Raw genomic sequence first — 26,061 nt, forward strand, 5'->3', positions numbered from 1 at the left:
GAACATAACAGATGACATGTCCCAGGACAGGTAATTAGAGAGAAATCAACGAACAAAGAAAATAGCTGTTTTGTTTCCATCAATATTTCCCTTTTGAGATTAAAACTTCAGATAAAGACAATACATTGCAGTTGTAATTTAAAAGCCTACATCTTTTCAGACATGGTTTTTATATATTAAGACTCTACACTCTCAACTTCTTCATAGTTATGAACCCATTCCACAAATAGGGGGCACAGAGGTGAGGCTTACCACTCATCCAGTTTTTGATTTATTTTAGTTTTCAATATTGTTAATCTTTTTTTTATTTTCTTTAAGATACTTTTATACTCAGGTAACCATGGTTTGTCCACAAAACATTTAGGCCGCAAGTTTATTCAATGAGCACGGAAACCATTTTTAGATATTTATCCATCGCATTTGGTTCATCAGCCAGAAAACCATATTTGTTGAGTTGCTTAGAATAACAATAAATACTTGATTTGCCTAATACAGAAAGGGTTGGTTTTCACTGAATAACAGGTATTTCAAACATTTTCTTTTTTGTTTTGAATACCTGGCCTGTCAAAAAAATAAAAAGAATTATACTATAAAATATGGATTTGACTTTTTTTTGCCAACAGCCCCCTCCTCCCCCAAGCACACCTGGAAGTGGGCAGGAATTAAATCACTTTTTAGTTCATTAAGGTGCAGCTATCAGCATAGGTGGTCACATTTCAATAAAGGAAACATTTTTACTGAAAATATTCTCTTCTTTGTACTCACCTTGCTGATTTTCCATGAATTTTTCATCTTGCATCCCTGTGGTCTGGGGAAACCTGCCATATTGCTAAGGATGTCACAGATGCAGGGGCGTACCTAGAGTATTTGGCACCTGGGGCGGATCCTGTATGTGGCCCCCCCCACATACACTTTAAAACTGCATAGCTTCTACTGTTTTATACCGGCGCAGACTCTGAAGGTGGTACAGCATTACTGTTATCATTATATACTGAGGCAGACATTGACGGTGGTACAGCATAACACCTATCACTATATACTGAGGCAGACATTGACGGTGGTACAGCATAACACCTATCACTATATACTGAGGCACACATTGACGGTGGTACAGCGTAATCCCTATCACTATACATTGAGCCAGACATTGACAATAGTGCAGCATAACTCCTATCACTATATACTAAGCCAAACATTGATGTGGTGTAGGCCTGCCACTTCATTAGTAGTAGGGATGCACCGAAACGAATTCTGGACTGAAACCGAAAATGCAGCACTTACCTGGCCGAAACCGAATATAACCCCCCCACACCATAAAAAAAATATTTTATTTAAAGTTAGTAACACACCAAAATAGGACAAAACTATTAAATAACAATATTAACATATATATATATATATATGTATATATATATGATTGTTAACAGCAATCACATTCCTATCATGCCCAGGCATACCCAGATTCCAAGATATACTCGCAGACTTGGCATGATAGGAGTATGATTGCCCTATCTACCCCTTCTCACTCCCTTCTGTCCTATCTACCCCTTCTCACTCCCTTCTCCCTATCTACCCCCTATCCCCCGTCTCACCCCCTTCTCCCTATCTACCCCGTCCTAACTATCTACCCTCTCCCTCTTTGAAGTTCCCTTACCTTTCAGGAGTCCTGCTGTGGGGGTGCAAGGCCTCTGTCTCCCAGCTCTGCCACTGTATGGAACAGTATAGAGTGATGGGAGTTATGATGTACTTTAGAGCATAATTATAAAATGAAAAATTCATTGGAAATGGTACAGCATAACACCCATCACTCTCACACACTTACCAATCCACACATACACTAATCCACACATACACTAATCCACACACACACACCAATCCACACATATACTAATCCACACATATATACCAATCCACACATATATACCAATCCACACATACACCAATCCACTCTCACTCTATGATTTCCTACCTTTCCTCTTTTCTCCTTACAGCTCCTTTTCCTCCTCTTCTTCAGTTCTTCTGTCTTCTTCCGGTTCAGAGCGCACGGACAGCAGTGGGCGCGGCTTCAGTGTTGTGCGCCGGGATCTTGCGAGCCTGCTCCTCCAGCGGCGGACATTACTGTCAGTCTCTGGAGGGTTGCCGGGTGTCGGCAAATTGGCACCCCCCTGATGAGCGGCACCCGGTGCGGACCGCCCCCCCCCGCCCCCCACTAGGTACGCTACTGCACAGATGGTTTGGACCCCATGCTTGATCTTTTCCAGAATACATACAGTTAGGACCAGAAATATTTTATTTTTGTTATTTCGGCTGTTTATGAAAATAAATTCAAGTTACAGTTAAATAATGGGTTTAAAGTAAAGTCTCTCAGCTTTAATTTGAGGGTATTTATGTACAAATTGAGGGGAGAATTGGATTTTTCAAGGCACCAAAAGTAATTGGACAATTGACTCAAAAAGCAGTTTTATGGACAAGTGTGGGCTATTCCTTTGTTATTTCTTCATCAATCAGGCAGGTAAAAGGTCTGGAGTTGATTCGAGGTATGGGATTCACATTTGGAAACTGTTGCTGTGAACCTACAACATGTGGTCAAAGGAGCTCTCAATGCAAGTTAAACAGGTCATCCTTAGGCTGCAAAAAATCCATCACAGAGATAGCATGAACATTGAGAATTGCCAAATCAACAGTTTGGCACATTCTGAGGGAAAAAAACATCCATGGAAGACAAAAATGATGGATGATCGTAGGAGCCTTTCCATGGTAAAGAAAAACCCCTTCATAACATCCAACCAAGTGAATAACACTCTCCAGGAGATAGACAATCCACTGATCTTAACCCAATGGAGTATGCATTTTATTTGATGAAGAGAAAAGACCCTAAAAAAACCAGCAACTGAAGACAGGTGCAAGAAAGGCCCGGCAAAGCATCACAAAGTACAAAACCCAGTGTTTGGTGATGTCTATGCGTTCCAGACTTCATGAAGTCGTTGCACTCTAATTTCATCTTGGTTGTTTCATTTCAAATCCATTGTGGTGGCGTACAGAGCCAAAATTATTACCCATCCACCATTTTTTATTAAATATATCACAGTCAAGTCACAGACAGGACAGGACATAAAAATTCCTTTGCCTCCCCCAAAACCATTTATCATCCTCCACTAAGTCTGTTCCCCTACACCACTGTCTCTATTGATGTTGTGTGTATTTAATACTATCCTATACTTATTCTGCCATTCCATCTGAAGAAGAGACCCTGAAGGTCCCAAAAGCTTATGCAACTTATCTTCTTCGTCTATGTTGGCCTAACACAAATTGTCAGCTTCCACTAAAAACTCCATGTACGGTGCTGCGGAATATGATGGGGCTATATAAACCAACAATAATAATAATGTTCTCTCAAGCTAATACAAATATTACCATATTTCTTCCAGTTTGCTCCAGTCAACTAAAGCTTAGCCTTGTCTACAGGTGAGAAGGGCTGCAGAGCACCCAACATGCTGAGTATTCCACAAAACTGAACATATTCATTGGGTGCTTGTCACAAAATTATAGACAAGTAGTGACTATATATACCAGGGCAAACTGTCATACTAGTAGCTGAGGCTCCCCGACTTGGCAGGAGTTGATCTTCATTCTTTTAAATTAGGCATAATGCCCAAGCCGGATTGTACAGTAATGCCACTAGCCATCGTACACGCAACAGTAGTTGCATCAGAGTCAATGTGCTGTATATCGAGTGGGTCTGTCATTTCAAACCCCCAGAGTAAGAAAGCCTCTAATGATATTCTAACAGAAGTAAGTGAATCTGCTGTTAGATTAGACAACATATTGCTTACTAATGGTGGATTTAGGAATAGTGGACAAAACTGACTGTTTTGTTTCATTATAGAGAAATGACTGTAAATATATATATATATATATATATATATATATATATACATACACACTTTTATATTTTCAGATAGAAATATGGTATATCTCCTTTGATCAAACGTCCCATACATTCTTTTCTGTGTATTTATCTTTTAGAAAAAAGGGTAGGATATCACATTTATTTACAAGTTTTATTTTTTAAATATAAAGGTAAAATAGTACATGTATCATTTTACAAAATGATAATGGTCACAGTATAGCATAAACATATGACAACTAAAGAACAAATTATGATTTTTTATGCCTCAATGGATTATATGCGTGTTTTATGAGAGTAACTGAATTCTTTATACTCAAATATTAAGGTTACACTGATGAGATTACAGGTTATTGCATTTTGTGAGCATATAAAACATTACCTATTTTACATATTGCATGATCTTATTTAAAGATAATCAAATATATATCTCTACGATTGCGTGTGGGTGTACACATAAAAATGGGGACGAGAATAAGTGGTGAATATTGGTCCAACTAAAGATTTACATGTTTCTATGAAACAGCTGGGAAAATAATACTGTCTGTTGTCCCCTGTGTTACTAAAAGGGTCAGTGCTGTAATAGCAAGTGGCTTTAAAAGGACTATACACAAATGCTGTACAAGGAACTTGCATTGGTGCTTCTTTGTGTGTGTGCTTTAACTGAACAGAATTTCAGGGTCAAGGACCCTTTTTTGACTGTTGGTGAACTACAACTTCCACCACCTTCCAGCGAGCAGCTGGCGGAAGGTGGTATGCGTTGCAGTATTGCAACAGCAAGAAGGCTTGGGAATAGTCCACATCCTGCATTAGTCCCTTCATTGATTATTTCTGGTTTCCCAAGAGCAAGTTAAACCTTCTGGAGAATCCACATTTTTGAGGACACGTGTTCCTTTACATAATATATTAAGTCCATCATCCTACATGGTGTCAACTGTCCATATCTGTACTCTTTCTCTGCAAACTGAGCTCATACGGCCTATGTAACTGTTAGTATGGGTATTGCTTTTGCTTCTTTCCGGAGAAACATGATAACCAGGTACAGATAAGCATTGCAGCTGCGGCTCCACCTCCGGTGCAGTAGTATGCCCATCCGATTCTGCACTGACCTGAAACAGACAGCAAGCGAACATTTATGTTAATGGAAACAATTTGTGGCTTCTTTCAAAAATCTTTTAAGTGCCAGAGATGTCATTTATTTTACTATTATAAAAAGTGCCAAGACCCTCAGTTCTATATTTTTGGAACCATAGAAGCAAAAGCCAGTCTACGGAAGACAGCTAATAAGCTCTAGCCTACTTGGTAAACCTCTTGACAAAAAGAGTAGATACATCTAGGACAGGTACTTAATTGATAGGCATGTTTTGCTACAGAAACTAGCATTCCCTTGAAAAGGTATGGTGAGAACCCAGTGCCCAGGGAAATATACCAGCTGCTATAGGGACTAGAGTGCAAATCCCCACAACACACACTTCCAAAATACAAAGATACAACTATCCACATGCACTTGATACAAAAAAGTATTCAGTCAATAATACATTTATAGTAACCTGATATCGGTTATTACAAAGTTATTATTGATTCAACACTATTTCTACACCAGATTTAAAAAAACATTCTGAGGCCCCCTAGTGTGGTCCTGTTATACATATCTGGCAGGTATGTGCCTGAAAGCTGGCCTGTCTGACTACACCCTGCCCTGCAATTTTGCACCTTGGTGACCTGATCTGTATACTGTACATGGGTATTCTGACTACCTGCTCCGTGTACTGATCTTGGCTTTGTTTGACTACCCCTTTAGTGTACTGAACTCATCATTGGCTGACTACCCATTCTGCACTTATGTCGCATGTCCAGTGGTTAACTGTTCTGGGCATTTACTTGTGACATACTTACCTATACAGTTATCAGAAAGTCCTTTACTATCAGTATCTATATATATATATATATAGACTGGTCTATACCTGAGCCTCCCCACTACTGGGATCATCAAAGTCCATGTTTGCTTATGTTGGGGCTTAAACCCTCGGTAGGTGCAGCTGGGTGAAGAACTTCTGAAGTGTGTGCTCCTGGGTTACGTATGGCAGTCGTGACAAGACGCTCACCAAGATACTTAAGGAAGCAGGGCCTTATCTAGAGACTCTGGGCCAAACACAGAGTTCCCATGCATGCTTGTTACCCAAGCTGTGTTAGTTGGCATACTGTAACTTTTTATGGAATGTCCTGCACATTACATCTACAAAACGTGCATCTGCAAAGTCACCAAGACTGCAATGTTTCAGCTTAATGCTTCTGGAGTGAATGGCTCTAAACAGCCCATCAATCTATATGTCTTAGTATTTGGCGAACAAACACTATGCACATTTTAAAGGACGCTCCAAAGACAAAAAGTTGGCATGGGGTTAGACAGACCATTCCTTTGCACTAGATTGCACTATACTTTGTGAAAGTCTAGAAATGTATACATTTTTTTTTTTAAATCACATCAGATGAACCAGATCCAAAATATTATATCCAACACCTATATTCTGATTTATTTAATACTGCATGTGTATTCACTGAAGCAGGGCTTGTCAGGCGAGTTTGGAGCGGTTGGGTAGGTGACACTTCTGATTTAACGATGGCTATTTAAGCTCTGTTTGCAGGAGAAGCTCACTGTGGTCAACTCTTTATTTAGAATAGTAAAGTTTGGGAGAAGAAACAGAAAACTATTGAAAACTCACCAGCCATCACCCACTGGTGAATAAACCCAATAAACTATGATCAAAAACCCCGCTGTGCTTTTTTCTTTCACAGTGAGTTATCAGCATAAAATCATCCAGGTTTCTCTAAAACTACCAGCAGATCAAAGAGGAAAGCTAGGTTTAGCAAGGTTTTAGAAGTAGCAAGTCTGTCATGTTTAACTTTATTAAAAGATGAAATTAAGAATCAACATATGTGAACAAACCTTAATAAACATATCTTTGCGTTAGTCATGACCAATAGGCCAAGCCAAAAGGGGTGGAATTAAGTCATATGGCAAGGAACTGAAAACCAAAAATGGTTCATTTGTTTAATAAAGCAATGCCAAAATGTAAACAGGTTTAAATTGGAGGACATTACACAGCGCAATGCCCCGGAGAATTACCTTTTCATATAAAAGGCTCAATTAGAATTATTTCATCTTGATCTGAATAGGCAGTTGAAAAGTAAATAATAGTCTTGTAGGGCAGTCGTTTGACAAATGTAAAGTAAACAGAGCCTATGTTTATACATGTGGTTATGGGAAAAGTGTAATGCAAATGGTATTGTCGTTACATTTGTGATTTGGCTCATTTATCTGACCACAATGAACTTGATGTATGTAAATAATAGGCTGGATTAGCTGTTCTTTATACAGCTTTATAGTGTGCTTCATGCTACAGTGGGTTTCTTTGCTCAGCAGGGTCACTATGTTCAATGATATTGAAGGTTCAATGAATGTATGCTTCTTAATCTCGTTTTTATAGCTATATCAAGGTGAGCAGAACATCTGAAGTGTTGGGGCTTTTCTTAAAGGTAATTTTTTATTGTTATATTAATCCAAGAACAAATACTGTATTTAGTGGTTCGTGAATTCTTTTTAGTTGACCAACCTATTCATTGAGCAGGAAGGGATCCAACCACTCGTGCTGTGCATACAGCGGATCATTATTAAAGGGGCAGTAATGGTGGTGTTCGGTTCAGGGATCAGTGACACAAATGTTGTTTCTCTTACTGCTTGTTCATTGCAAAGATTCTGCCTCCTGGTGGAAGGCAGTAAGTCCAGGTCTGAAGCACCTACTCAGACAATGCTACACAGGCATTTTAGGAGAGGCATGTTTTCATGCTCCTAATTCTTTCTCCCCCAGCAGTAGGGATCAGAACTAAGCCCAGCCAGCATTTGTCAGCACAAGAAACATTGCAAGGGTCACTAACAATTGTAGCGGGTGTTGCGGACAGATTCAACACTCCCTCCATGTTAATTAATAAATTAAAAAAGTCTAAGGTTTTGAGATGCTGGACTTCGAGTCACGTCCAGTGAATCTCTGCCAACTTCACCTCAGCCACTTTCCCAAGACAAATTTGATGGCAGATAACCATTCAGCCCATATAGTCTGCCCAAGAGGAGGCAATGACTGCAGGACTGCCAAAACCACTAGCCCTGACACAGGCAGCACTAGATTTGTGGGACTCAATAGTAGGAACTCAATGTCACAGAACAAGCAAAGGTTGACTGAATAAGTCAGCATTGTCCAAAAATAACAAAAGTCCGGACTTACGCCAAACAGTCAGGTGTGAGAAACAAGCTAGGTCACCGACAGGAAATTAACCCAATGTCAGGAGTGCGTTTGGAGCAGCAAGTGCAAAATCATACAAGAGTTAGTGGCCAAAATAAAGCTATATAAAGGGAACTAAACCCAAGACAAACCTATCCACATACCATTTGTGACCTATAGGAAGATAAATATGTGAAGCAGGATGCCAGTCGCATCTTCAATATATTAGCGTAAATAATGTGTGTTGCACGCATGTCCATCACAGAACAGCAGGGACTTCTTGCTAATCTAGCAAAACACCAATGCTCTTAAAGTGCTTGCTCAATAGTTACAGGAGAACCATTTTCTGAAAATACATTCTGGTGTCTCCTAGAGGCATGAAATCATCATCAACCCAGGAAAATGACATTGATGAAATACAAATATTGAGTAATGACACAAAAGGTACAATAAGATCTACCTCATTACAACATGATGGGATTGGCAACGAGTCTACAAAATGTGTTACTGACAGGTAATATTTTACTTCATGTTAAAAATTCTGTGAAGGTGAACCCCCCCCCTTCTATCCTTTATTTTGCATGTCTCCAACTCCTCTTATTACCATTAATACTAATTTAATATCTTTACACAATGGTCCTTATAGAACCTTTTAATTTTTTGTATGTGTAGAATTTGGGGAAATTAGCAATTTCACAGACTTGAGAGCACATGGTGATGCAAAATTACAATTTAACATTCACATAAATCATTTGGAAAGATTACCAACCAGTAAATTGGTTATGCTTTTGTTATAATAAAATGTCATGCATTGCAATAAATCCTTTGCTGAGATCTAGATAAAGGTCAGCCAAAGCAAGAAGACCCATATTCACGATCAGGGTGGTACAACTATTAGAACTGTAATGACAGAAGTAGAGACAAACTCTGGACCACTAATTAGAGGGGGCTGGAGGAGGAGCCCTCACTAGGATGGAGGAGGTCTTAGCCAATCAGAAGGGACCTGTCCACGCTTGAGTCCACATGGAACTCAATGTAAGCTGCAGCCAGCACCAGGTACGAAACCTGTGTGTGATATGTATGTGACTGTGATTAATGTCTGATAATAAAGGCAGTTACGTCTTGGTTAAATGTCTGATAATGGAGGGGGTTAATTGCCCAAAACTGCTCATGTCTGGTAATAGAGGGGTTAATAGCCTTGAGACTGCTGCACATATCTGGTAATAGAGGGGGTAAATTTCCTGAGACTGCTTATGTCTGATTATGGAGGGGTTTAATTGTCCGCCTATGCGTGTGTAATCTCATTCACTCCATACTATGTCCTTGAATGGCGGAAATACAATGTAGTCATCTTAGGCCTTTACATGTAGAGGAGTCACTAGTCTACCATGACGCGTCGATGATGTCTTTGTCCCCAAAAGGCTTGTCTAAACACACTTTGTGCCCAAACAGCTTATTAGTGCCCCCAAACGTCTTGTGTGCACCATCTTTGCACACAAACGGCTTGTCTGTGCCCCCAAACAGTTTGCCGGTGACATCAAACGCCTTGTCTGTCCCATCTTTGCCACTAAAAAAACTTGAGAATACTGGTGTTGTGGAGGCAGGGTCATCCGGGCAGGATTTGTTCTGTAAGGGAGCGCAAAACGTCAGATGGCGGCTCTAGATTGAGTAAATATATCCACCACTGAAAAGGACAGCCGAGAGTTGCTGCCATTGCGGCATTATTGACAGTGTTTCATTTTGAGAGTAGCTTTATTTAGAACTCAGATTATAACTACGTCTTCAAGTCAATTTCTTCTTTCTCTGGGCGGTTGAGCAGCATGCAGCCACATCCACTCCTGCCCATATTTTTTCCACTTTGCTCTGTTGCCTGCCGAGTTCCCTCCCACCAAATGTTCTCAGGTGGCCATTTACACTATACTTAAAGATTTTCTTAAAGATATTGTTCACCGGGATATGATGTCGTATCTTGTCTTTCGGTTTCTTAATTGTGCACATCGCCTATAATTGTTCTAAAGACAATAACTAGGAACTCTCTAGGTTTTTACCCAAGACTTTGGGTGAAACACTGCTTCTCCAGGTAACTAAGGGTCAACTCCGGGTCGTGACGCACTCCCGGTCCAATTAGCCATTAATAATTGCACATCCTACACGCAACCTGCAAAAGGGACTCCGGGTAGCCGGAGCCAAACATTTCCCAGGTATGACTGAAGAAGCCAACCAAGCAGGTGGAGGCGACTAGGGATGTCCTAGGTTGGGCCTAGGGTGACCCCAAAGGTAGATATACCACTGCCCCAATCCCAAATATTCCTTAATAATTCAATATACAGTACATATACTGTATAAATTAAAAAATCCAGAAATTATAATTCTATAGCTCTATTCCTGCAGGATCCTTCCTGGGACAAACTTTGGAGGAAAAACTCAGTAACACCACACTGAAGTTCAGTGCCTTAAAATTTTCTGTCAGCTAACATGAAAAATTAAGGCTCAGTTAGTTCATTCCAACTACAGGAGATTTTTTTTATTGGAAAACCTTGTCCATAGTGATGTTTCAGAAACAGCCTATAGACTCTTCAACATCAAAACTGCTTTTGTACTTGGTTTAAAGTCTAGTATACATTTTGCGTATGCGGCCTGCTGTGTGATGTAGGTATTTTTATTAACAACATATCTTTAAACAAAGAAACACACACAATAAAAATAGAAACAATTTAAAATAATATCAAGTGTCTGGGTCTACGATACTGTTTAAGAGGTGGTATGTCTGTTATATGTTGTTAAAAGATTAAATCGTCCCAGAGAAGGATAAAAATTAATTTATAAAATATTCAAATACAGGTAGCAAGTATTCAAATACATTTCTGAGGGGTTTTTTTTAGATGAATTCACTAATTTACATCTCAGGCTCCATGGAGTTAATTGAAATGTAACACAAAATCCAAGCAAAGTGATTAGCAAGTGTGAAGTTCAATTAAAATTAGTAGGTATACGAGATGGTGTGAGCAACACCCCAAGATTGCTATTATTTTTAAAAGTGTGAAAAATAGAGACTTTTTCTAATATAGAACTGGAGAAATAATGATTACACTCGTGATTAGGGATATACAGTATATGTCTCTAAAATCATACATGATGCCTTACTTTTAAGTGACCTTAAAAAAGCTGTGCAAAAACAAATGGCTGCAAACTTTAATGAACTGAAGCTACGTCGTAAAGAAGAAGAAGAGTGGGACAAAATCACTCCACAATGATGTGTGAGACTGATAGTCATACAGAAAACAATTACTTCAAGTTATTGCTGTTAAAGGGTGTTCTACAAGCTACCGAATCATAAGGCGTTCTTAGTTTTTTCACACATGATCTCTCCATTTTGTTGAATAAACCATGACACGGTGCAATATGTTTTGTGGTGTTGTTCACCTGAGATTGTATAAACCTAATTAGACCCTCTAAGGAACAGATGATTGTTATGTCCTGATATGTAAAACCATAGAATTTCTAAAGAACATTTTTCACACCACTGTACATATGGAAAGAACTCCAACATTGCTGTAGGCAACCCTGACAAATCTTCCAACTATCGGGACTGTAGAGAGTCTATGCTCTCTGCATGTGGGGTAAGGGAGGGATGTGAGGTTGTGTGGGCTCCTGACATTACAACTTTTGCCACATATGACACAAGGTAAATGCCCAGTAGCTGATGGCAAAGCTGTGCCTGACATCACATGTACTGGCATCTCCCAGTTTTACATTAAAATCAAACATATCTATCCCTAATGCACTGCCTACCTCTTGCAAGTTTTATTTTAAAACAAAAGTAATTTTGTACTTTTGAGTTTAAATTTACAACAGTACTGTGGAGTTTGTTGAACTTACCCAACTCAAATTGATCTGAGAGGTTTCCACACGCCTGTCGAATTTCTTCACTGCCCCAACCCAAAGGGTACAACGCACAGCCGGATCCAATCAGCAGCCCTGTAGAGAAAACACAGTGAAATCATGAGGTTCTGCCTCTTTGGGCTTGCTTGCATTTGTCTGCCAATACAGCCAGCAATATCAAAGTCTATATTTGACAAATAGAGGCAGTGACAATTAATGCCTATTAATGAAGAGGTCCTCAAAAGCTACCTTTAGTTATAAATTATTACAAAACTAAATAAAAACACGTATCAGCCATATGATCATTATATTGCATTATCAAGGAGATCGTGTGGTAAATTAGTGTATGGAATCTACATAACGCAAACTTCAGCTAATTCTTTTTGCTCTTACCAAGCAAGTTAAATAAACTTTTGACACTTGCAGGGTAGCTTTAAAAGTCGATGCCAGGATTTAATCAGGTGAAGCAAGTTGGTCTAATTAGAAATGACCAATCTGGTCCAATTTAGCCTCCCCCTTATTTCAGCCAAGAGAGGTGGGTGACTACAAAACTGATGGATTGTTTTGCTGTTGGGCTACAGCTTTTGTGTTAGTAACACCTCATCTCATCCTTAGAGTAAAGTGGAATTTTATTTAGTACCCAGAAGAGCAAGAATTTTGTTAGATTTTTGTTTATTTTTTGTGATTTGTCCTCGATTTTTTTTTAGAGGTGATACTCTTTCATTACACTGACGCTGAACACTCTCAGCCACACTGCTGCACACACACACTGACTGCACTCTGCTCCACCGGCACACACTCCCACTAACCGCTGTTTGCCTCACTAATGAAAACTATGATACATGGTGGAATCATCAGGTGAAGAAAGGAGAAAGGTCTAGGTACCAGCTCAAACAGAGCCAATCTAGTAGGGTTACACATTAGAGCACCCTATTCTTTCCCAGTAATTTTATGGGATGTGGCTGCAGTCAGCATACCAACACATGCGGTAACCTTTGCTTCCTTACTGCCCATTTGGCCAGAGATCCTAGACAACAACAGGTCAGTCCACCTATGAGAAAAGTCTAACATCCATAACAAACACTAAAAGATGCTGGACACATAGCCACATTAATAAAGTAAGGATAATGATCACACCAGGTACACTGGGGACATTTTAATGCAATTGTATAAATAAAAAACATAGTAGCCAACATTATGTTCTAGGCCTTTAGGGCAGAATGGGGATTTATGGTTGTGTTATATGGGCGCTCATTAATTAACCAAATTAGGACACATGCCCTACTGAGTTAAATATGTATTTTTTCTCACATTCCATATTATATGATTTAAAGGTGGTACAAAAATATTGTCTGAGAGTTTTTACAAATAATTTAACCCATTTCAGATACTTTTGTGGGATTTAAAGCCAAAAAAACAAATTATAGAGATAATTAAGAAGGTTTCATAGGATGCTTCTAGGGCCAAATAGTGAATTGGGGCCTCAGTCAGCTAAGTGTCTCCAGAGAATGTGGACACTTGGTGACCTTAAAGAATGAATAACTAAAATGCACTGTATTATTTTTGATAAGCTATGCAAAAAGTGTGAAAGGCAGTCACCTTCATTTAAATAATATCAGGCATGCATGTTTAAGACACCATAATTACCAGTACCATCTAAAGTAACACTGTATATGCAGACAGGTGATAATTAGGCTTTCATGAATAGTAAGTGAAGCCAGAAACAGAAGCCAAGCAGAAGAATGGATCAATCACTAATTTCACAGTTCTAAAGCAGAATACTTAAGATGCCCAAACCAGTGCTGAAAAATGTGGCACTCAAACAAAGCCATCTGTTGGATGTCAACACCACCACACAAGTGTCTGCTCTCACCTCCCAAGGAGAGCATACATAGTGATCATAAGATATCAAGAGAGAGGATTTACTGGCAGCGACATTACAAAGATATAACCAAATGGACTTCCCTCACTCCAAGGAACATGAAGATAATTGAAAATAATTATGTCAGTCACACAGGAAAGCTAGGTACACAGAGAGATACGGAAGTAATTAAAATCATGTCTTGGGTTTCTGTACGTAGAGGCTGTTATATAAAGGCTGTAAGTTACAATCGGCTTCAAAAATGCTTCACTTTTTTAAAGAAATAAAACTATTCTACATAGCGACAAAAGAGGGAAAGAAATGTACAAACATTTCGGGCAATGATGGCAGGTTTATATCAGACGCTTCACTTAAATAAGAGAGGAAGCTAGAAAGATACGTTTTTCTCGAATGCATATTACTATAGAAACATAGATAGAATGTTTCAGCAGATAAGAACCATTCGGCCCATCTAGTCTGCCCAAACGCTGAATACTTTCCGTAGTCCCTGGTTTTACCTTATGTTAAATGTTTCTATCATATCCTCCTGTCACGTCTTTCTTTCAGGCTATATTTGTTAAGATCCTTCAACCTTTCCAAGTAAGTTTTATCCTGTAATCCATAAACCATTTTAGTAGCCCTTCTCTGCACTTTCTCCAACGTATCTATATCCTTCTGGAGATCCGGTCTCCAGTACTGTACACAATACTCCAAGTGAGGTCTCACCAGTGATCTGTACAACAGCATGAGCTCTTCCCTCTTTTTTTACTGCTAATATCTCTCCATATACAACCAAGCATTCTGCTAGCATTACCTGCTGCTCTACTGCATTGTCTACTTACCTTTAAATCCTCTGAAATAATTTCCGTAAATCCCTTTCCTCACACATTGAGGTTAGGAGTATATCAGATATTCTTTGCCCTTGAGTCTTTATGCCCCACCTTCCACTTAACCACATTAAAGTCAAGTCGCCACAGCTCTGACCATTTGTATAGTTTACCTAAATCATTTGCCATTCGATTTGTCTGAGAGCTTGCAGGAGAACACTTTAGCTCCAGTATCCCTTTGAATTATAAAAGGTCAACACCTATGAGCCTTTTCTGCAAGAACATATGGGCTTGCCCTGCTTGCTGCAAAGTTAAATCCGTGAGGTTACTCTTTAATAACTTTCCTCAAACTAATTATGCAGCTCACAGGGTCAGTTCATCATGTGAAGCTCACTGGGGCTTGCCCTTTGTAATGCCTAAAGAGGTGAACTCTGCAAATTCCAAACTTACCAATGCACTCCTCAGCTCTGGAATTTCAAAGAATGCATTATGGCTGGAGACAGAAATTTCAACAGAGTTCTAGATCAGACTGCTGACCTTGAGAGAAGGGCACGAGCCAGGTCTTGGAGAGCATCATTTCCCCAGTGGAAGCACTATGTACAAACCGATTTCTCCTGACTTTTACAGACATTAGTGTCCCCAGTATATAATTGGTATGAGTGCACAGCACCCCACCACATAAATCTTCAGCCATGAATGATTACAGTAGCACGAACACAGAGCACTCAGATTTCGATACAATTTCTTCACATTACAAGGGGACTACGTGTAATAAGAAAAGGAAGTAGAAGCCATGACCTGTGGGATGGCCGGCTGACAGTAAGTGCAGATGATAGATCCATGTGATTAACTCCAAGCAAGGGCTTCAGGTGGCTAATAAAGGAAGGGCATTATAAAGGAGTTATGGTTACTGTGAATAGAAAACATCTGTTTTCTGCTGTCAGGTATAATGTTTCCCCACATTTGGCACTATACATTTCAGACACATTTCTACACCCCATATAAAAGCAATCAAGGATCGTTCAATATGACAAATATATATACAATGCTTGTGATAAATTAGACCAAAACTAGAAATCACACTTTTTTCCTGTTTGAGAAATTATTGCTTTGATTGCAGCAAGGTGACAAGATCTGTAAATCCTTAGATCTGTATAGATTATACAATAGAACTATATCCCATACTGCCTTTAACATAGGCACATTAAAGAAGCAGTTCTGCTTAGACAAAACATTGAGGCACATAGTTTATTAAGTAAATAGATCTTATTAGATCTGACATTGTATTTTTTCCTCTCAACATTTAATTGCATAAAAAGCCGGAGAGCTTCCAGATATGCCTATGAGTGCCTGCTTTTGTGGTACATGATCATAATTTTTCAGGGAAAGTTTAATAGATAAGACAAAAGTTTACATGGTTAAAGAATTATTTGCAAGAAGGGTTGGGGTATTCAACAATACCAGGAATGATGTTTAAAATGCCATCTTTAGCTAAAATTAATAAATGCTACATAATTCACAGAATTTCTAAATGCTGCTTCCCGTGTTTCTAAATCTCCAGTTTTACACTATAATATTGTTCAAAACAAGATAAAATAAATTTATTTATTTAAGTTCAGAAGAAAAAAATATTTGGATATTTTATGCTGGTATTTGTTGCTTTTCACATTTCATCTCCTACAGGCTAGGTTTCCACTTGGGTTTTTTTTGCAAAAACACCCATAAAAACGCCAATTCAGCCACACGGCGTTTTATTAGTGAAAAAACCGCTGCGGCCAGATATTAGCTGTTCTTCAATAGGAAATCGCACGATGCCATATCCACTTGGCGTTTTTCTGTCTGGCGTTTTTTCAGTCCTCTTTGGCGTTTTACTGCTTTTTTGGGCTCTGTGGCAGTTTTTCAAAATCGCAGCATGTTGACACTCTGGCGTTTTTTGCAAGGAAATCTTGGCGTTTTTCTCCAATAGAAGTCTATGGGAGAGAAAAAACGCCATGAAAAAGCCATGTGGGTTTTTTGCCTTGGTGTTTTTTATGGTGTTTTTTTCCACAGTTACAATGCAGAGGATGGACCCAGTATCTGTGTGTCCTACGAGAAATAGGCTGGAAACAAACTGTTTCATACAAAACAAAGTTCATATTGAATTTTACACCATTTGGAACAAACATGCCATTACAAACAAACATACGCGACGCATCAACTGGATCCTGCGTGCCAAAAGCAACAGCAAACAATTTGCACCATCATTTGGAGCCAATCTTCCTAGAGGAGCAGACATTCGGAATAAAGCATGCCTTACAAACCACAAAAAAGAGACAAAAGGGTCCGCCGGGGCGTTTAAGTAGAACTCTACCAAGGAAATGACATCAGGAGGGGGCAGATACTTGCCATTTATCCTAATCCCTTTTAGCTGGGTGAAAATTCTAATTTGTAAAGGCTGGAAAAACTGCCTAAGGTCAAAAAAGCAATTTCCACAGAAAGGCTAAAACTCCAGAAAAAATGCCAAAAAGCAGGAGAATGCAGTGGCAGTTTTCTTGGCGTTTTTCCTGACATTTTTCATCAAGAAAATAACGCAGGAAAAAAACCCAAGTAGAAACCTAGCCACAAGCAGACAATACCAATCTAGACAATCTAAGGTCTCAAAGGATTTTAATGAATGATCCACATTCTTTAGAGGCTTTTACAAAGTAACTGTAGATCTTGGTAACTCGCTCTAAGCTAGAGGCACTTTAACACCTATCTCGACACCAGTGTAAGCCTTTTTAGGCTATGAATTGGAAAGTGCACATTCAAATGACATCCAACATTAACCCTTCATAACATAGATACATAGTACTTACTCCATGATTTGTTTTCACAAGTTTTACCTAACTTGCAAAAACCAGCTAATGTTTTTATATTTTAAGAACTTTCACATGTGCGGTAAAATGATTATTTAACTTTTTCAGTGTAAGAGTATAGCATTACATCTCTGAGCTATATTACTTATATATTACATTATCTTTGTAATTTTTCCGCTAGTTTTCAGCACCACAATGCAGTCCTGCTATTAGTTCATGCTGTAACACACTTCTTTTTCTCTATTTAAATACCCCCAACATTACAAATGCCAAAGAGGGGCACTTTTGCTGTAGGGATGTGTGGCTAAAGGCATGCATAAGGGAGTTTTACCAAGTCTTTTTAAGCGATCTATTGATGTAAGTGGGTAAGGTATTTAACTATTTATTTGATTAATAATGCATTTTAGTTATACAATTTTATTTTGTAAAGATTAGTAGATTTTTCTACATTACTGGGGCATTTATGGGTGTAGAACACAGTGATACCACACATACCTAGCAATCAGCAGGAGCTCTTAGAAAAGGGTAAATCGCTGAGTGGGGGCAGAGAGCTTTTGGTTCCAAAGAGGGACTATCCCTCCTAAAATGGGACACATGGAAGGTGTTATCTTCATGGTATTATCCGACAACACTTGTACCTCTAGCAACTAGAAGCTGCTGACAACCATGCAATTTACATCACTATCTGAGTGTGGAGAATATCTGGAAGCTCTCACATTAACACAGTGGACACTTTGTGGTGGTTCAGAAAATGACTAAAAAACATGTAGTCAAAGAAATGAAATTCCTGAATCCATAAGCAAAGTTTTAAGAAGATTATCTCATTCATTCTTGACCTGTTTCGGACAGGCGTCACTCCTAGAGATATAGCAAACGGCTATTCTAAGATCTTCACCTGACGATTCCTCTATATTTCACACACTCTGCTACTTTTGTTACTGGACATGTGCTATCGTGTAATCTATCTGCTCTGATCACTAATGCTTGTGGTGATTGTGTATAAATAACCGTGAGATGTGCTAATAAATAGTTTTGTGAATTTTTCAGCCACAGGTCACCACTAGCCAAGACTCATGAGCCAAACTCATTCACATTCGGACCCCATAGGTGTGATTTGTGGCCCCAGATGGCACTCCGCCAAAGCTCAAGCTTATACTGGTTTGTCCAGCTTTACTGTTAATGTTTTAACGTTTTCATTTACCGACTATACTTTAAAATACACATTCAATCTAAAAAATTATTTAACCGAACTGGACGTACCCTTGACACCAGGTAGAGAGATTTAGTGTATTAATTTCTCCTATAAAATAAGCATTCATTTTCAGTCTCTTCCTTTGCATCATAAACTTTCCTAATATTTAAGTTGAGAAAAAATACAATGTAATACATATTTCTTACATCATTAAATGTAATTTACGTTAACGACATACATTTTCATAACAGCTTAAAAAATGAAATGTTTAATGGGAAAAAAAGAACAATGAGAGAACCATATAAAAGTTTAAAAAATTAAATGTTAAATTGTCTTCACAAAGAAATCAGCTTAATATAAATTAATGGTATGGGAGGAAACATTTATTTTATGAATCTAAATATACCATGCAAATCGATAACACTGTTCTAACACAATGTCGCACCAATTAGAACCAATGTTTTAATTTTCAGTTTGACTCCTTTACCTTCAACAGTAAAATGAATCATAGGCTTTTACATACACAATGTCCTGTTCAGGACAGAAACTGTATCCAATAAAAGAGAATTTATAAAGACAAAAATGTGGTAATTGCAAGTAAAAATCTTCACTTCAGGTGGCAAGCCCAGCTAGACAGTTCTGGCACATAAAGACCAAAAAGGCAACACACAAAGGATCTAAATTCCATTTTATTCTAGCTGCCTGATAGCTATATGCAAAATCACCATACCTGGGAGCTTCCCAGGGTAGACTACCTGGAGCTCTTCCTCTTCTGGGAGAGTAGCTTAATCAGGGGTGGGGCTAGCTGCATGTGGGGGCAGGGCTTGACTCAGAGAGCCAAGTGGGCTAGGAAGAAAGAGAGGAAGTGTGTGTGTGGGGGGGGGGTGTTACAGGGTCACCGTACCCAAGGCTGGGTACCCCTGTTTGAGGGCTGAGGAATCACCAGTCAGTCCCTCATACGGATCGCACTCAGCTATCCACGGATCATCCAGACCACCATTCGTAGTAAACCAAGAAGAACTCTCTTTATTACAAACACACAGAACTTATATACAATCTCAATGCAATGTGTACCGAACCCAACCCCCAATCCCATCAGCCACATCCCATCACAAATCCCATCAGTATACAGGGGATGTATCAGGTGAGGGGATTACAGAATACAATGGGTTCCCCCACCTGTGTTATCCCCCCTGTAGTGCGGGTGCCGTCTGGGCAGACAGGGCTGTGTTGGCTGATTAAGAGCCCCAGCCAGATTATAGGATTGTCTCTGAAGGCTGGGGCTGAATCCACATCAGTCTCTGGGCCGGTTACACAATAAACACAATATAATATATTACCGGGTCACAGTATACAGAACCGGACACAAAAGTGCTCCGTGACCCAGCTAAACTTCATATGACACATGAGCCAGCTAGCCTGGCCCTGTCACAGATCTCCCCCTTGACCAACGGTCCGGCAGACCAGGCAGATCCACACGGGTCTGCTGCAGGCTGTCCGAGTGGACAAAGTTCAAAGGTGCAGGCCTTAGTTCATGGCCCCCTTTGTCAGAATCATCCATTGAAGGTGGGCCAGGGCCCTGGTTGCCCAAAAGGATAGTCAGTAGTCCTCTGTGAATTGGAGGACGGTCCCAGCTCAGCCGGGGGCACATGGCTATCCCCCTCACCGGGGTAACAGGGGCACGTGGGGACTCTTGCTCCCTAGTCTTGGGAACTGAGTCTGGGGCAGCTGCCAGGCCAGGGTGGTTGCATGGAAGGAAAACCCTGCTGATCGGGCCGGGGGCACTCGGGGAACCAGGGAAACACGTAGAGGTAGTAAGCGAGGCCTCTACCGGGACACAGGAGTGACCTAGGGGACACTCTGGGACAGGAACAGGTGCCCTTACAGGGTTATTGGGCGAGCTAAGCAGCTCTGCGGGGTACTCAGGGGACCCAGGGGAATACTCCGGGGCAGGGACAGGTGCCAATACTGGACCACCGGGAGGGTTAAGCAGACCCTCGATCTTCCTCTCTGGGACAAGTGCCTCTGCCTGGGCACGGGGAGAGTCAGAGGAACACTCTGGGACAGTGACATGGGCTTCTAGGAGGACACTTCGGGAACCAGGGATCACTTCGGAGAACACAGGGATAGGAACCAGGGCCTGCGCCAGGCTACTGAGAGGACCCAGGGAACTCGGCAGCCCCTCTGGCGTCCTCGCTAGGTTAGGGAACGGTGCCTCTACCGGGTCACCGGGGACTTCAGTGGGAACCTCTGGGGCAGTGACCCGGACTTCTCCCAGGACACTCGGGAAATCAGGGGGACAATCTGGGGCCCTGGCTTCTACGAGCATAGATAAGGGTTTGGTGAGGGGGATTGTGCCACTTACTCGGGCGGTGGGGACAGTCATCTCTTCTGCCGGGGTAGAGCAGCCAGGGTTGTTGGTGGGGACATGGGTCGGAGCTTTTGGCTTCCTCCTCCGCTTCTTTTTGCTGGCGAGGACCTCGGTTCTTCTCACCAGGGCAGGGGCCGAGGAGTAGGTGAAGAGGACCTCGGTCCCACTCCCGCAAGTTGTAGTACCATGCTCCCAGTCTCCTTGTAACTCCTGGAGCTCCACTCTCCGCAGCAATTCTTTATAGTCCCTCTCGAGCTGCCATTCCTCTTGGACCAGGCAATCCATAACAGCCTCCAGCTCGGGGGGAATAGCATAAACCAGGACTTCTGCACGGTTGTCCCAGATTGTATCCCTGCGGTACTGGCAGGGGCTTCCGAAGGACGAGTCAAATTGGAAGGCATCATATATCAGTCCTGGGTCGATGGGGCTATACAGCATCAGAGGGTCGCTGTGGTCTTCACCTGCTAACTGCTGGGAGAATCCCTGGTAGCGGCTGTGGAGGTCGAGCTCTGCATATATGAGACCCCTCAATTCGTCTTCCCACTCCGGCAACGGGTTGTCCCCCAGGAGTGGAACTCGTATATCCCACATTGTCCAGTACTGTGCCCAGTACGTTTCAAAGTGGGGATGGGAGAAATCATCCCTCCAGTCTGCAGGCGCAGACTCTAACTGCCATTGCTGGTGTTCCAGCTCACACACCTCGGCTGTAACCCGGTCTGTCTCATCCTCTGGTTCTCGGAAGGGTTGGATATCCTGGTATGATATTGTGGGGGTCTGTTCCCCTAGTCTGGGAGATACAGACCCACTCTGGCTCAGTTCCCGGTGACACATTTCAATCACCGTCATCACTTGCTCCGATGTAGCCCCTCCTGGGTACAGGGATAAGTGCCATAGAATGTTCTTTTGTAGAGCACTCAGTCCGAGGCTCTCCTCTGGGGCATCCTGGTGCCGGTCCATCTCTCTGCAGTCCGCAATCAGAGTAGCCTTTCCTTTGCTACAAACCTCCAGGAGCTCTCTCGGTGTCTCTCGTCTGCAATCCCAGTTGGTGGTTTGGATTTCACCCAAGTCGTGGGATTCTTCCCACCGCTGCCACCAATGTTACAGGGTCACCGTACCCAAGGCTGGGTACCCCTGTTTGAGGGCTGAGGAATCACCAGTCAGTCCCTCATACGGATCGCACTCAGCTATCCACGGATCATCCAGACCACCATTCGTAGTAAACCAAGAAGAACTCTCTTTATTACAAACACACAGAACTTATATACAATCTCAATGCAATGTGTACCGAACCCAACCCCCAATCCCATCAGCCACATCCCATCACAAATCCCATCAGTATACAGGGGATGTATCAGGTGAGGGGATTACAGAATACAATGGGTTCCCCCACCTGTGTTATCCCCCCTGTAGTGCGGGTGCCGTCTGGGCAGACAGGGCTGTGTTGGCTGATTAAGAGCCCCAGCCAGATTATAGGATTGTCTCTGAAGGCTGGGGCTGAATCCACATCAGTCTCTGGGCCGGTTACACAATAAACACAATATAATATATTACCGGGTCACAGTATACAGAACCGGACACAAAAGTGCTCCGTGACCCAGCTAAACTTCATATGACACATGAGCCAGCTAGCCTGGCCCTGTCACAGGGGGGGAATGGCCAGAGGCCACTCTCCAGCTTGGAGAAAGAGGAAAGTGACCCAAAGACCCTGGAAAGCAGCGCTTCACCCAAAGAATGTGGGTAATTAAACTCAGAAGTTCAATACCTTAAAATAAGAGCGGCCCAGAGGACAAAATTCCCTAACTACACTTGCCAGCAACCCTGCATAATATTGGTGGACTTTTGCATGACATCCCTTCTCCTGGATTGTGTAGTTCGGCCAGGAGCAAAGAAATGAAGTACGACTTCAAATGTAAATTGGTCCTTAAAATACACTTAAGAAGCACTTAAATGTTTGCAAACCTTCAAAGAGATTTGATGAAGTTGATTCCTTTCATTCTAAATTAAAAAGTACCGTATATTCCTTTTTGCGAAAAGTCAAGTCATTTATATGAAAATGGGGACTTTTTGTAAGCCTGATGACATCTTAGTGAACTCAGAGCTAAAAAAGATAATAATGTCAAGATAAATGTATTGTTAATTAGTATGTTTTCTGAACTTACATATGAATCTTGCAAATAATAAACTTATTTTCAAATTTTATTTTAATCTGGAGAAAGGAAAGGAAATTAAAGCAATAAAAATTGTGAAAATACATGATATGTCTCCTAAATGTAGTTAGTTCCTTTCTTTAACTAGTTGATTCAATGCACAGTACATATACACAGTGAAAACCATAGAAAAAAGTAATTTAAAAATAAATAAATATTACTCACATGGACAAACGTTGATTAAAATAGGTCACATCAGCAGTATTTGTGCTTCTTTGTGTTTACTTTAGATCTGTGCAGCTTCAGTAATTTAATCCTTAAAGTTTGACTAATCCAACATAGAAGCAGATTTCCTATTGACATTGAATGTCTGCAACTAAGCACTCGCTATCTCTTAGGACAGGGTGGTCCCAACTCAAGGTTCTTTTCAAAGCACTGAGAAAGTCTGCCCAATTCAAACATGCCTCAAAGCGGCAGAGGATCTGGGCAAACATTTCACTTTAGAAGGGGGATTTGTAAAACCTAAAGAATATGAGATGAAAGAAGCACATTTTAGCCCGTTCACATCATCATGTCACTTGGCAAAATTCCATTCTCCAAATGCATAGCTATTAAAACGTTGTGACTGTGGAAACTCATTAATTCAATGAAAAGAACCGGGGAAAGCAGGGAAAATCTCATACAGATGAAATTCGAGTGTCATTGCCAAGATGGTGATTAATTGACTTGCTCTGGCAATCAAAGGGTAAATAAATGGAGTTAATTTTTTTTTTTCCAGGGTCGAACGAAGAATGGATTTCCCAGATGTTGTAATCAGCCTAATAGTTTGAGTGCCAAAGAGTCACGCAAAATATCGCGCTCCCACTGGCACACAGGCGTTGCCGAGAAAAGTATATTTTTTTAACTCCGGGGTTCTAACATGCAAAAAGTCAATTGTGACAAGAATCTTTGTTCATTTCTCAGAGAGACGGTATCAAGCTGCTGTCACGCGTGCCGCCGCGGCACGTACCTCGGGTGCTCGCGGTGGCTCACTCCTCCCTGCCACTGACGCTGTGCGGTCACGTCGGGGTCGCGGTTCCTCCACACCCTCGCTCGGGCTTGTGCCTGCACGCCGAGGACGTGCAGGCACATCACCTCCTCGGACCGCGGGTCGGATGTCTGCCGCGGCCGCGATGACGTCACGCGGCGCACGCCACGCACGCCGCGGCCTAACTGTGAGTACCTTCTCCTATTTAAGCGCCATTTGTTTTCCTTTTCTTTACCCGTTCAAAGTGTATTGCTATTTGGGTGTGCTGTTCCTTGATATATCTCTATTGCCTTGTGTACCAACCTTTGCCTGTTTTTTGACTACGACTCTGCGCTGCCTGCCTACGACCTCGGACCTGTTTATACCGTTTATGCTTCTGATCTGCCTGCCTCGACCTCGGATACGTTTTTGACCTCACTGTTTGCCGTTGCCCTTTGATCGGACTGTTTACTGGACTGCGCTACGTCCATATATCTGCATAGTCGGATCCTCCTTCGCTACCTGACCCCGTGACAGCTGCCTGCTTTTATCACTTAACATCCTTTCAAGATGCCACACAGGGAATTTGGCTCATAATGTACTGCCAGTCCTTTGCTTTCAGGCATGTTTGATTTGCTTTGATATGAGCAAAATTGCAGGAATGTCAGACCTAGAGAGGAGTGACGTCTCTGAAGTGACACCAATGAAATATTGATACAATTTGCCTCTTAAACAAAACCTGAATATGTATTCCTGGAAATATTTTCCATTCTACAAAATCCTATCTCACAGTTTTTTCTTAAGTGAGCTTTAGATTGCACTTAAAGGGGTAGTCTATCCTAATTTAAACAGAACTCAGAAATAAACTATGATTTTATTCGTATCATCCTCCTCCTTCAAATCCAGAATAAAAATCAAATATAAGGAAAAATGAATTAAGATGCCGAGTTCCAGCTATGTATTAACCAAAGTGCATGTGACCTGTATTTATTAATAGCGCCTTTCACCTTTGTCTTCACTGTTAAGTTCCATTATACTGGAGGTCCAGCCAATTTTTTTTATTACTAACATCAGAATAGAAATTCATTTTTATACTCTTTTCTTTTCTAGTTCTAGTTTCTGGTTCTAGTTTTTGCACGATATCATTTTTTCAGGCAGCTGCATATCATCCATTTATTTTGTTAAATCCTCTGACGTCCAACCATTTTTTATACTTTATGTGGTCTTATGTACTTTTAACACAATTATGTGTTTATACAAATTTATTTTTAAATCTATTTTGTTGTTTTCCTTGTTTCATCTAAAGATTACTGTAGGTTTTAGGGTTGAGGAACACTGTGGTACTCTCATATAAAATAGGGAGGTCTGCATGTCTGGGAACTTCACAGGTCAGTTAGCGGGAGCTCTCCTACTTCTAGGTGAGTAACTATGTGAGGACGGGGCTAGTCTCAGAGTGCCTTTGTTCGGATGAAATGTGGGCAGGGACCAGGCGGAATGTGGGCAGTGAGCAGGCATGGCCACACACCGTTCTCCTGTGCGGAAAACTGACCCGGAGACTAGTTCAAACCCAAAGAGTGATCAAGTATGTGTAAATAAAGACATATACATATATATATATATAATGTCCAAAATTAACAATTGCACACCAATCACCACCTTTTTAGCCCGGTGCCAAGTAGCTGCAACAGCAAATCATAAAATATCCAAAAATAGTTACCGGCACTCCAGGGACTTCTTTAAATAATCACTCCAGA

The 26,061-nt window shown here is 41.0% G+C and overlaps 1 protein-coding gene across 1 annotated transcript in view; it reads right to left on the bottom strand.

Annotated features, from left to right (window-relative positions):
* Positions 1–4,897: 4,897 nt before the first annotated feature.
* The window catches only part of LOC149286481 (LHFPL tetraspan subfamily member 6 protein-like), a 72,072-nt gene continuing 50,908 nt past the window's right edge, over positions 4,898–26,061 (bottom strand). Inside the window, exons 2-3 of the mRNA XM_089494022.1 lie at positions 12,064–12,162; positions 4,898–5,016 (exon numbers count right to left, since the gene is read on the bottom strand). Of these exons, the coding sequence (XP_089350148.1) occupies positions 4,898–5,016; positions 12,064–12,162 (218 nt within the window). The remainder of the gene's footprint in view (positions 5,017–12,063; positions 12,163–26,061) is intronic.

The sequence above is a fragment of the Sceloporus occidentalis genome, unplaced genomic scaffold, assembly GCF_023333645.1.
Source record: "Sceloporus occidentalis isolate IW3139 unplaced genomic scaffold, rSceOcc1.0.p SCAF_68, whole genome shotgun sequence".
NCBI lineage: Eukaryota > Metazoa > Chordata > Lepidosauria > Squamata > Phrynosomatidae > Sceloporus > Sceloporus occidentalis.